This window comes from Fusarium falciforme, chromosome 6, assembly GCF_026873545.1.
Source record: "Fusarium falciforme chromosome 6, complete sequence".
NCBI classification, from domain to species: domain Eukaryota; kingdom Fungi; phylum Ascomycota; class Sordariomycetes; order Hypocreales; family Nectriaceae; genus Fusarium; species Fusarium falciforme.
Window position 1 is genome coordinate 717,024 of NC_070549.1, and position 13,063 is coordinate 730,086.

The following is a 13,063-nucleotide window of genomic DNA, read 5'->3' on the forward strand; positions in this document are numbered from 1 at the left end:
TGGGTGCAGTACCCGCTGCATGTGCAAACATCCATATGTACGAGACGGGCGGCTGTTTGATACCATGTTGCTGCCTGATGTTTGTCTACGATGCGGCCTCCCTAGAATAAAACCATATGTATCCCCGCCTTGGATCTATCCCGTATTCTTCTCTAAATAATGCTGTTGATTACTTATACAGAACAGAATCATTGAGGCTCCTGTCATAATCAGTCATCAACATGGAGGAAAGCTCGGAACGTCCTGAATCCAAGGATAGGGGACGAACACCCTCGTCGGGCATACAGCAGGTATTCATCCTACCCGTCTCAACATGCTTTGCAAAGCGCTTTGTTAACCGAATATGGCGTAGCAAATCGGACGTGGTCGTTCCCCAGTACCGGGAAGGGTAACACAAAGCTAAGGAGATTTTTGCAGATGCAGGTCACTGAATGACTCCAGGCCCGATCACCGCGTTCTAAGTCAACTAAGGTATGGGGAATTGATGTCAAAGAAGGGTCAGATCTAACTAACCATTTGCAGAGGAAGGGCGCAAAGCCAACACCAACTGAGGCCGGAACTAGTGCCGGTACAGAAAGGGACCCCTTGGGATCTCTCAGGCACCACCCTCCAAGTGCGTCTCTCCACGAAGCCTTCTTTCGTGTCCTATCTAACTGTGTGTTTTAGGCAACAGTGTCTAGTATTCTGTCAAAAACCCGAGACGTGATGGGGGACCCTGGAAGTGATACCGGCAATGATACCACTCCAACTGATAACGACAACTCGGACTCCGAGGACAGCGAACAAGACCACAACGAGAAAAAGGGCAATCGCAGAGACGAAAGCGACAGTACCAAACTCCAAGAAGATGACAACACCCAGTATGATGAGTTTCAAAAGATGCAACCGTTCACGAACCAAGCAAGCTTTCCCGTTTCTGAGAAATCCATCGAGTGTGGTTGCTTTAACGAGTCCCTTCAAGATCTTGTCGCATGCCTTGGGCGAAGCAACACCGGGTGGATTAGTATCGACTGTCTCGGGAGAAGGTGGACTTCAGAGAGTAAGGAAAGCAAGATAAGGACCACGGTAGTGGTTGGCTTCTCGGAACTTCCCGATCGGGCCGAGGAACTCAGAAGAAACCTTCGGATGGTCATGAAGGATAATGGTCTCCCCGTTGAGTTTATCCAGGGAAGAATCGCCAAGTACGTGACGAACCCTTTTGGACTGTTGGAGCCAGAGGCTCCTCTAGTCTGCGGTTCCTCTTGCGCGCCCCATGGAGTTCCGGTGGCGGGCACAGTCGGCGGTTTCATCACCATCGATGGAGACCCGGACCCCGCCGCGGTTTACGCAGTCACCAATCACCATGTGGTTGTTAAAGGCGATGATAACAACGAGAAGATACCCTGGACGACGGAACAGAATATTGAGTCGCACCTAGGCCTGACTGAGCAACAGTGTGAGGACTTGGCGGATCTGGGTCTCGATAGGTATGACAGGACAGGCATTCATGCGATTCTATCACGTCTAGGCTCTTTGAAGCCCATACCACAAAGGTTGGAAGCGAGATGAGTAAATCTACAACTGGCCATAATGAACTAAACGTGTCTAGAACGTATGGCAACGACCGCAAGTCCTACCTCATTCACCTGGCTAGGCAGTTCTTGAACTATTGGAACGAGCATCTCACGGACCATCAAATCAGCCAACAGAGACGAAGGCAAATGCGTCAGTCAATTCGGCAAGAGATTTCATAATTCTGGGTTCCTGGGCAAAGAACTCATCATCGTCAACAATTCCGGCTGACTATCGGAAACATCGGACTGGAGGGCTTTGAAACTGATTTGCTGGAAGACATGAGAGCTTTCTTGAACCTCCATTGTTATGAGTTGGAAATACTTCTGCGGGCCATCATCACGATCTCCACAGAGACGGGACAGGACGGCATGGCACTCTTCAGGGATGTCATCCATATCAGACGGCTTTGGAGAAACCCCCCAAGCCTCACTAGGATCATCGAGCACCCAGCAAACAAGGACCTGGAGTTTGCCATCAGGAGCGTACGAGATCTTCTCAGCGTCACTGGAGAACCCCCAATGCCCCAAGAAGATACCGAGCAGCGACGTCAACACCTGATAGATCTGAAAGAACACAAGAAGTCACCTAACAGACTTATTGGTACCGTGTGGGCTTCAAGCGGAACTCATTACTATGAATGGAAACCCGAATCGCCTCTCCTCGTGAAGGAGGACTGGGCACTGATTAAGCTCTTCCGCGACGATAACCAAGAGTTCCGAAACGGGTTCAGAAACCTTTTGCGACCAAATTTCCCGGAGAACCAGTTCGCCGGTGTGAGGGAGCTTCCTGAGCCCATCCGTATCGACGTCACCAAAAGGGGGAGAACCACAGACCTCACTGCAGGGGTCGTCAACGGTGCCCGATCTGTCATCAACCTAGGCCGTGGCATAAAGAGCGCGTTTGTAATCGTTTCCAAGCCTCCTATTACGCAGTTCTTTTCAGCCAAAGGGGACAGCGGATCGTGGATCATGGACAGAGCTGGTCGATTGGTAGGCATGATGTGGGGAGGGCGTGAGATGTTCGTTCAGAAAACGCAGAATAAAGTGATATGGGGCGACCTTGACGGCTACAAATCCCATGAATTCGACGTTCAGGATGTTACCTACTTTACCCCCACCAGCTACTTGTTCGGCTGGATCGAGAAGAGTTTCAAAGAATGGAGGAACGCATCTGGCGGGGACCTACCTGAACATTTCGAAGGGAGAGTTCGGCTTTTTGGTTAGGATTGATTGGTGTGATTTCCTTTGTTCAACACGACGGTCTGGCTTTCTTATACTACAGAAATTGAAACCAATTGCTCCAGGAAGCTGATGGCAACTGGAATGTGACTTCGCAGGATACTACCCAGTACAGCCGACTGCCAATTAGCCAAAGGGGGCAAAGCTGGTGACTGTTGAAAGGGGCTTATAACCCGATCAAAGGAAGACTGGCTGCCATTCCATTCCTATTCACATCGACTTAAAGAAAGTGTTGGGCATAGAGGGAGTAAAGAAAATACTTTTCCATATCGTGACCACTTAGGGGCCCAATGACCCAAAACACCATGGCCCCCACTGTACCATGCGACAGTTGAGTTCCATCTTAGAGTATTGACAAACTCCCATAGCTCTGTTCATACCTCTCCCCGGGAAACAGCGCCACTGAAACAATAGAACAGCTCACAGAAATATCCCCTACATGGTCCCCATGTCAAAACCAGGGGCGATGTTGATCCGGCAGCTATTGATAACCTTTCCGTCTCTCTTGACGATACCTATCACAATGTTTAGCTTCTGGGCTTCGCCTTGGTGTGTTGGGGGCACCTACAACTCAGGTCTCGACCAATCATCTTGAAATAGATGAGGAATTCCACCTTCCAGTGTCTCTTGCCGATTGGCTTGCCGTTCTTGTCAATCTCTGGCTCGATGGGTTTGATAAGACCTTGCTCTTTGAGAAAGGTGAAATCAACCTCGAGTGTGCCAGCCTTTTGAGCACCTGTCACAGTCTTGCGTTAGTGGTGCAGCGTTTGCCGGATATATCGGCCGTACCTTTGTTCTTTTTGTGTGTCAACCGATAGTGGGACTCGGTAGCCGTGTCCGAGACGTATATTTCCTCGCAGCAGATGAGAGGGTCGCCGATCTCGATGTAATGGACCGTTTCCAATGGCTTCTCGCTGACCCAATTCGGCCCTATCTTGTCTCCCTAAAGGCCTTATATCAGTACAGGTATCTTGTAAGAGTCACGGGATGGTCTCACCTTCTTCAACACCCAGTATATGGTGTGCAGTATAAAGTCGTCCCCAGTGGCCCGGTTAACAGAGTAGTTCTGCCCACTGTGCTCGATGTAATCACCCCACGGCTCCGAGCGCAAAAGTCCGTAGCTGGATCTGGCAAATCTCGCTGGCCCGTTCTTCTTGTCAAGGGCCCGAAGGATGGCGCCCTGGGAGACGGCATTCACTGCCATTCTCCTGCATCTCCGCGTCAGTCTCATGAGCGGGACTATAGGTAGATATGCGAACCTCTGTTGTTCTTCGAGCCGGACTAGCTTGATGGGACGAAGCCCGCGGCTCTCGCACAGACCCTCTAGAAACCTTTCCAACCATTTCTGCAGGGAAGGGGAGCCAGCGAAACCTCCCATTAGGATGACCCTCTGTATACCACCGTGTAAGTATGATTACAATTACTTGAAAGAGGTTCTGTCTCACATCGACATTATAACCATAGTTGCTTGCAGGGATTATCTGATTCTCCAAGATATCCCCAATTTGCACAAAAAGTCTCAGAAACATTGCCTCGATATCCTTTCTGCGAACCATTAGCTTGAAAGAACACTTTATTAGAAAAAGACAGGAAACTTGCGCTGAAATGATGACACAGTTGCCTTTGAGGCCTTTTCCTGGCTTGAGGTTTCCGGAGACAAAGAGAGAAAGCTTTTTTTTGTTGAGGTAGATGTCCCAGCACCGCTTGTGGGTGGTCTCGATCTTGATCATGATATGCTCGACAAGACCCCGAATGGTGACTCCGTTGACTTCCAGCTGGGTTTGATCCTTGAGAAGCTTGATCAGGTGCTCTCGGAAGTACTCGTTGAGGTAGCTGGACCCGCAGAGCCCGCCTGCTGTTGTGAGACTTTGGGTCAGGGACCTGCGAGGGGTTACTTACCACCATGGGGGACTACCTCCTTGCTTAGTCTTAGCGGGAGCTGACTCTCGATTTGATACGTGACGGCATCGACGGTGCCACCGCCTGGACTTGTTAGCCATGTGCGGCCCACAGGTTCTAAGACTCATACCTGCATCCAAGAGGACAATCGTATCCCCACGCTGCAGAGGTAGTCGAGTTAGCCAACTTCGAACTCACAGAGGGGTTCTGAACTCACTCTGAAGCCACAGTTCTGGCTGACCATGTACGTTGCTGCCGCCTCTGGCTCAGAAACAATGAACAATCTTTCAATGCTGTTGTTTTCAGTGTCAACACCTGGGAACTTGGCACGGTCCATGGCAAGCGCCAGGCAAGTCTGCATAATGCGAAGGGCCTTGGGGTCCCATATGGCAGGGACACAGAGGACGACTTCAAACTGCCAGCTCTCATCGACGCCTTGCTTTGCGAGCTCAGACTTGGCGTGAGCTAGCAAATGGGAGAGGAAATCGGTAATAGGCTGGTAATGGTTTCTGATGACCTTGCTGTTGCAAAGTGGCCTCAGAGTCTTTCCGAGGTGGGCTCGAACAGGCTTGGTAGTCGCGCTCTTATCAAGCAAGAGCTTGAAGCGTGCGAGCGGACAGGTCATCTTGTTGCTGTGAGCAGTAGGGATGGACCACAGATGGTCGACTTGGTATCCCCAGCGAAAGCTCTGCGAGTCATTGGCCTCCTCCTCGTCATCGCTCTCATCGGAGTCACCATGGTTTTGATCACGCATGAGGACGTCGCCCCCAATGTCAGTCGCTTCTTGGGGGACGATGGCTTCTTGCTTGTAGTAGCGTGAATTGGCGTGATACATGACCTCAGTAGGAACCTTGTACCACATAGGGTCGTCCTGGCGACAGACCATGGCGACGTCTGGGAAGTTCCCAATAGATCGGATGGAGCTTGGATCTATGGAGTCCGGGGAGCAGCCACGGGGTATCTTGACGGTGGAGACGGCTGACGCCGTCGTGCCAAAATCGACTGAGATGATACAGCGATTCAGGGTGAGATCATGAGTCGACTCAAATAGTCGCTCCACATCCTCTTCATTCAATTTCTGGGAGGAGATTTGCTTGCCCAACGAGCAGCGCGGGCGGCGCCCGGGCCTGTCACGACTGACAGGGGTGGGCAGGGGCATATTAATGAACGAGGCTTGAATAGACTTGCCTATGAACAAAGAGATGTAGTCGTAAGAGAAAGAATTATTCGCGAGGGTGAAAAGGCTCTCATTTTACGTCGGACAGTCTGCAACGGTGTCACCTTGTTTCCTCAAACTTGTTTCCCCGGGAAATCAGGCTCCCAAGGCATGAATGAAATTTTTTCATCACGGCAAAGTGCATTTCCTCTAAAGCAAGAGAGTCATTGCAGTCACACTGTTTGTATCCACCGGCCAATCATTGTTGCCCGTCATTTGTGAGACATGAGGTGAGACGACAACATGGGAGCGCCACTTTACAGCCAAGAGGACAAGCGTGTTTGTTACACGACGGTGAAGAAACTGATCGCCCCCCTCTCATTCTGCCAACGTGCTTCCGTTGTTTTTACTCATGCCATCATGGAGAAGACGCTGACACGGAAGAATGGGAAGGTTTGGAGCGACAGCAATCGCCTTCAACTCCTGGCCTATCTCAACTGGTGTGCCACGTACAGAGAGAACTTGCTCCCGACGGCTGAAGATCACCTGAAGCGAGTCACTGGCAACGACTTCACGCAGACGCAGATCCGTCGGAAGCTCCGGCTCGAATGGGCGAATCATGGGCTATGTGACAACTTCGACGACGTCTTTACCCAGGGGACGCCCAGCCTCGACCTATCCGACGAAGAGCAAAACGATATTCAGGCCATATTCGCCGGTCTTCTTCATGGTCCACACGGGTTGCGCAGCAACACTCGGGAGACCCGGACTCGGTCTCGAGCTGCGCTGAACACAGTCAGGACGTTCGCGGCCAAGAGACCGGCCATCAGGCTGAAGGTGACCAACAAGAATTCTCCAGTAAGTCTTGCCTGATTGAAGAGTTGATGTCGCATCTAAGTTGGCGATAGACACGCCCAGGGGCGAGCCTCTATCCCGCGAATTGCAGCGTAAATGATGAAGGCGACGAGGAAAACGCTGTGAATTCGATCGACGTACTTCATACTGAAAGCGAAGTTAGCGAACTCTCGTCCCTTTGCCCTAGCCTTCAAAGTGCTCCGCATAGCCCAAGCCTGACATCAAGCCCCGGTCCAACTGAGCAACCTTCAGACGACATAGCAGCCCTTCAAGATGAGGTGTTGAAACTCAAGGGCCATAACCTGACCCTCCAGAACCGGGTCTCTGAGTTGGAAACGGATCACGAAGAGATGCGTCGCCTCCGCAAGTCGACGAACGGTGACATTAACTATTGCAATCGAATGGTGTACATCTTGGAGAAACGAAATAAAGCCATGTCTACACATTCTGGCAACGTCGAATATTCCAAGGCACGAAGACATGGCCTGCCGGAGAGCACCATCATGCAAGAATATAAGGATCTCTACCTCGGCATTCTAAGTGAAGCTCAGGCATTCTCCCGAGGCGACAACAGCGCACAGATTAGCAACAATAACGAAAATGCACATCCAGCGAGAGGCTGGGCAATCAAGGCCTCTGGCTGGGATCTCTATCCTCTCTTATGTCACTACATGAGTGAGAAGATGCCTAGCTCAAGGCTTGTTGCCGCTCTGGTTGGGGCCGGGATTTTCGACCTCGTTTTTGAACGCTCCTTTCCAGATGTGTTGGGCATTGAGAGTCCGCTCATGAATGGTTATAGAAGGCACATCCTGGCCAAAGGTAGGAGCGCGTCGCATGTTGCTGGAACTCGAGGCTAACAGATGCTCTAGACGGACCTGAGGCCCTCCATATGGCCGATCTCGCCGCCCTGGAGTCTCTCACACAAAGAGACAGTAACGGCAAGGATAGACTTAAGGAGCAGATGATTGAAGAAAAGGCCGAGCACCTTTCCGAGTTTATGCTACAGAGTCTAAGCTTCTGCATCACGGCAAAGAGCCAGGACATGACACCAGACGGCGACACGGTCATGCAAGAACCCCCCGACCTCGACAACCCGCTGAGAAAAGCTTTGAGCCTGAAATTCTCACTGACTACTTCACTGACGCGTTTGAAGTTCTACTTTTTCTTGCCTGGGCACGACTTTGACGAGACAAGCATGGAAAAAGACGATATGTCGAGTGATAGCTGTGTTGTAAAGCTGTGCCTGCTTCCGGCTCTATTCTCTGTGCCGAGGGATAAGCTTGACACGAGGATCGAAGAGTCTCGATGGGAAATTGAGACTCATTACGATAGATGTCTTACGGAGGCGATGGAGGAAGAGGTGGCATCTCTCCGCCTTGTTGCCAAGGCCGTTGTACTTACTTGAGGGGGGTACTCGCAGTTGAAGGAGTACTTGGTTTGTATCTGGTCACAATCTCACGTAGTGGATAGATATTCTCATGCAACAGATGGACAAATAGATGATGTAGTACTGAGATGCGCAGGCAGTCCCCCAATAGGTCCTGCGCCACGATCGTTGTAAACTGGTTGTGCCTCACTTCAACACGTGATATTGACCAGTCAAAGACGCTAGTATCCGGCTGAAAGTCTGTTTTTCGACACCGCTTCATTCTGCAGTAGTTACCCGTCCAGGGCGGGCCGCGTTTTAGGAGAGGGCAACAAGCCGACATGACGGGACAACTCGTATCCCGTTGGGAGATCTGTAGAATCTGATGGAAACTGTAAAAATGATTTGATTGGTTCTTTTGGATCCCGGTTAAGACATCAAGCAGGCTGTGAATCGTGGTCGGCCTCCCGCAGGACTAAAGCCAGATGCTTGCAAGGGGGTTGTCATGAAGTGGATGATCAGCCAGCGTCACCAGCCTTGCTAAATTGGTGTTGGGTTAAACAAATGGCAAACCAAAAACTCCGTTTTGTTGCTCTGTTGTATGTTTGCTGTTGGGAGTCGACTCCTCCCTCAGTGCTGAGCCTCGATGGCCAGCAAGTAGGCCGCAGATATCGATCTCAGGTGACTGAAAGCCGATAGTTTGTGGTTCTTTCGCACCTAAAATGCCCAATGAACAATCTATGACGTAGGAAAAAAGGTCATTGTCCAATGGTGAATGCGAACGGGCGGCTTGTTCGTTACGGTAGGCAGAGTTGCTGCCTGGTGGCTTATGTGGGAGGCCGACCAACCGAGCCCAGGAACCTTATAGCTTTAGCACACCTTTTCGATTTCAAAGAGCAGCCCATGGCCCATGATTCTCTGGTATCCATCCATAGATCTATTCCCAACATCTCTACCCGCTATCGTGCACATCCAAGTTCCCCAACAACATACACGCGTTCTCCGCGATGACCAGCAACGACAGCGAGGAAAGCCGTTCTCGTGGCAACATCTCACCAGACATGGATCTTGAGAAAGATGTTAGACCAGATCATTCGTAAGAATCTCTCTGCTTTCCCCCAAAGCTCGTGTTAGTAACCGATCATTACAGGCCTTATGCCAGTGAAACCTGTGCTGTCTTGTTTCGGGACGGGAAGAGGCTTTACATTCCGAGAGATCTTCTCAACCAAGTCGAGCCGATCTCTCGCTCTCTTTTTAGGGGCGGCCCTAAACTCAAGGCCCATCTCACCGATATCACTTCCGCGACCGGTCATGTTCTATTGCACTTTCTGGTATGCGGTGTCTATCAATGTCTCAGACCCGAGGGCGACAGCCTGGAGAAAAGGCGAGCTTCTGAGTTCAAGACTGCTCTTGACGTATACGTCGCGGCCGACTCGCTTCAGCTCCCTCGCCTCCGCGATCTCGCGCGAAGAGAAATAACCAGGGTCGGCGACACGCTCAGTCTGCCGTCTATCATATCGGCCATCGAAGACTCCGACGTGTCTTTCAAGACGCTCCCCGGCGTCATCGCGTATGTCGAATCTCGTATCCTCTCCTTCGGCGAAGAAGCGACACCTGCGGCTATCGACAGCATGCTCTCTGAGCTCGAGGGGCCAAACACACTGAGCCGGACCCTGTTGAAGAGCATGGTGCTCCTCAAGAGTTCAGAGTTGTTCAAACAACAACAAGAGTTCCACGAGAATGAGGGTCAAGTATTTTTTGGGACTCCCGAAAATGTGTTGGAGGATAAGATGAGGAAGAGAAGGATGTCGCCCACAGAGCAGGCTATGAAAGAGGCTGAGGCGAAAGCCGAGACTATATCCAAGGAGAAGGAAATGTTTCCGTTGGCGGAAAAAGCCGTTTCTGAAAAAGAGGAAGCCTCCCCGGCAGAGGAAGCACCTGCAGAGGAAGCACCTGCAGAGGAAGCACCTGCAGCGGAGCCAGATGAAAGACCTGCAGAGGAAACACCTACAGCGGAGTCAGATGAAAAACCTACAGAAGAAACACCTACAGCGGAGTCAGATGAAAAACCTGCAGAGGAAGCTGTTTGGGAAACGCAATCCCGTCTTGATAAGGAGGAAATCGATGCTCTGATTTATAAAAAGGCGAAAAGGGGGGGAAGTCTGTTGAAGAGAGACAGAATGCGCCTTGAGTTGCTTCTTGGAAGGTCCCTAACTCGAGCTGACCTGGCTCAACCCGAGGCCGCTGCACTCCCGGCCATGGACGGTAAGTTGTCATCCCCTCTGCCTATTTGAACCTGCGAGCCTAACCGTATTATCCGCCAAGATAGACTGACTCTCGATGTACCAAAATCTTTAAACGTGGGGGGAGATTATTGGGAAACTGAATCCTTAGATAGGCCTGGGTCGAGAAGCTCCGAGACCTGGAGTTTTGCGGGAACCCCAGCCTCTCACCCTAGCCAGGTTTCTCCACAGCTTGAGGCATCAAAAGTTGACGCAGAAGGGAAGGAAGAAGACTTTTGGGATGCCCTTCTCAAAAGAGGAACCGGGGTAGGCCGTCGTAGGTGAATCCCATGGTTTGGTCAAGGATCTCCGGAAGGGTCATGTGGGTACTTTCTTTTGACTCTGGGTCTCGGTTCTCAATGTGTTGCTTGAATATGGAGCATTCACTCTTTCATTACGCTGTCAATTGCCGTTAAAGAAATCTATGGAAGCCGTTCAAATTAAAGAAACAAGGGCCTTATAGGGAGCTTCTCCATTGAAGATGCGAAAACCATGAATTGTTTGCATGCTTTGGCTGGTATCCCAGGACTACGCAGGTGGTTATTCAAGTGCTACTGTCTATGCTAACTTTACCAAGGTGGCCTGGCTTAGTGGCCTCGCTGCCTTAGAAAGAGCTCTTGGGAACTGTAGTTTCAACAGTGGTGGTTGACCTTGGAGCAGGGATGAAGAACAGTCTGTATAAACTCTTGGTGGCTTTGAGAGGTTAAAAACTCCTTCATTTCTCATTGCTGAGATAGAATCTCTCGGATGGGAGAAGCGGTTGAGGCTATGAAGCTGCACCTCGTGTTGAGGCTGCGAGTCTTGAAGTTGGCAGTTGTTGTGTCACTTTTTACACTCTGCCTGAACCTCACGTGGCTTTTTTTCAGCACCGTACAGTTTCACATGTATGGGGTCAAACAATGGGCGACCGACTAACTCAAATTGCCATCGGACAAAGTTTCTGCCTATGTTCCGTTCGCTCCATCGCGTTTCTCTGCATGCGGCTTTCTAGGCTTGCATGGTGACATCGCATTTGTCCGAGGCCGACCAGTGCATTGGTAATGATTCACCAAACGTCTTATAATGTTGCTTCTCCCCCTCTTTTCCTCCCTTTGGATCATCTCTAACCACGATTCCGCGTTTTTCACTGTCAAAGACAGCAAGCATGCCGTTCGACGACATATACTCTGTTGCCGATGGCACCTGTGATGGCAATTCGGAATCACAAGATGATGAAAGACCCTTCCTCTTGTCTTCCGACTCTGAAGATCCCGGCCAGGGCTCGGACGTCGAGGTCGTGGAGAACCGGCCACAACGCTCGTTAGTCACTCTATTCCCCCACCCCAACTCAGTAATCCAGACTAACAACACCCTGAGACCATATGCGAGCGGCATAGTTGCTCTCCGATTCAGTCCCAGCCAAACACTTCGCATCCCTCGTCAGTTCCTGGAGAAAACCCCGCTTGCCGCTCGTCTCGCGTGGTGCGAACCGCCCAACGAGATGGATCTGGGATCCATCCAGTTCGATGCCGGCCACGTCATTGTGAACTTCCTCGTGACGGGTAGATACCAGTGCCTCGAGCCTTGGGGAACTACTGCCGCCGAAAAGTACTCCTCGGAGTTTAGAACTGCCCTTCGCGTGTACATGGCTGCCGAATCTCTCGGCTTGACGGACCTCTTCAACGTTGCACAAGAAGAGGTCAAGAAGGCTGGAGACAAGTTGAGCTTCCCTCAAATTGTAGACAACGTCCACTTTCTGGACCTCTTTCATGCACACTTTCCGTGGATAGGCGAGTATGTCCAGTCTCGCATGGTCTCCTTTTGGGAGAACACCACGGTCGAACAGGCGACCAAGATGACGTCTGATGTCTTGGGCCCTTCAAACCTACACAAGATACTTATCAGCGGGCTAGTGAAGATTAAGGCTTCTTCCAGATGGCCTCGGGGGCATGAATCGACCATCAGAGATATGAAAACCCCGAAAGGTCGCGTTGAAGTCTTAGCTCCTTTCAGCCAGATGCTTGAGAGACTAAAGATTGCGAATGAAAAGATGTTGAAGTTTTCTGCAGAGCTGAATAAGGTGGTAGTCTTGCAGGAGGGCATGAAAGAGAAGTCGGGTTCAAGCAGCTCGCCCAAACAGCAGGACGAACCACGCCTTCAGATGCCTGAGGTCACCCTCCTCCAGCAAACGCCGGATCTGCCCCCAAAGAAAGGAGTGAAAGAGGTCGAGCAGGAAGCTGTTTTGGAACAATGCGAACTGAGATCTCTCATGTCTAAAAGCCTCGACAGGGAGGAGACCCCGTTGGAGTTTTCCTGGGCCGACCAGAGACGCCTTAACGTGCTTGAGCAAAAGAGCCACAGGAGGGCCGACGTCTTGAATGCGAAAAGACATTGGGATCGGATTGATCTCCAACGACGCAGCTTTCAAGGATGCTATTAGCAACCGTAAGTGGTTCCGTTTCAAGGCATGATGTCAAGGTCTTTCATAAATCACTGCTAATGCCATCTTTTTCTGGCTATCAAGAAGAAATGTTTCGCGAAATTTGGCCCGACGGTTCCTCAAGTCTGACAAAGATCATTTTCTTCCGGGCAATGCGCAAAAAGTATCACTCCGAGAAACTCGAGGCGATGGCAAGAAGGAAAGCTGCGGTGGAACGGTATCAATCCCCCACCCCGGAACCCGATCAAGGTTGTTATTCGGAAATAGTGAGTAGTGAAGGCAGCTCTTGTTCTT

At 50.9% G+C, this 13,063-nt stretch overlaps 3 protein-coding genes and 1 pseudogene across 4 annotated transcripts, besides 1 other annotated feature; 3 read left to right on the forward strand and 1 right to left on the reverse strand.

Annotated features, from left to right (window-relative positions):
- The first annotated feature begins 221 nt into the window (after positions 1–221).
- Positions 222–1,377, forward strand: NCS54_00776300 (annotated as a pseudogene). The gene is made up of 4 exons: positions 222–388; positions 442–471; positions 523–613; positions 667–1,377.
- Positions 222–1,377: a sequence feature.
- Positions 1,378–3,227: 1,850 nt separating this feature from the next.
- NCS54_00776400 (Hypothetical protein) lies at positions 3,228–5,850 on the reverse strand (the record flags this gene model as incomplete). Its single annotated transcript, XM_053153173.1, has 9 exons — positions 3,228–3,307; positions 3,361–3,528; positions 3,582–3,735; positions 3,790–4,000; positions 4,052–4,182; positions 4,238–4,644; positions 4,692–4,775; positions 4,822–4,852; positions 4,909–5,850. The coding sequence occupies 9 exons, from the start codon at positions 5,848–5,850 to the stop codon at positions 3,228–3,230; spliced, it is 2,208 nt and encodes a 735-aa protein (XP_053009148.1).
- A 417-nt stretch (positions 5,851–6,267) lies between these two features.
- On the forward strand, positions 6,268–8,107 carry NCS54_00776500 (Hypothetical protein; the record flags this gene model as incomplete). The annotated part of the gene is made up of 3 exons (XM_053153174.1): positions 6,268–6,705; positions 6,756–7,521; positions 7,572–8,107. 3 exons carry the CDS (start codon positions 6,268–6,270, stop codon positions 8,105–8,107), a joined length of 1,740 nt encoding a protein of 579 aa, XP_053009149.1.
- A 968-nt stretch (positions 8,108–9,075) lies between these two features.
- Positions 9,076–12,769, forward strand: NCS54_00776600 (Hypothetical protein; the record flags this gene model as incomplete). The annotated part of the gene is made up of 4 exons (XM_053153175.1): positions 9,076–9,164; positions 9,219–10,333; positions 11,490–11,649; positions 11,707–12,769. The coding sequence occupies 4 exons, from the start codon at positions 9,076–9,078 to the stop codon at positions 12,767–12,769; spliced, it is 2,427 nt and encodes an 808-aa protein (XP_053009150.1).
- Positions 12,770–13,063: the final 294 nt, after the last annotated feature.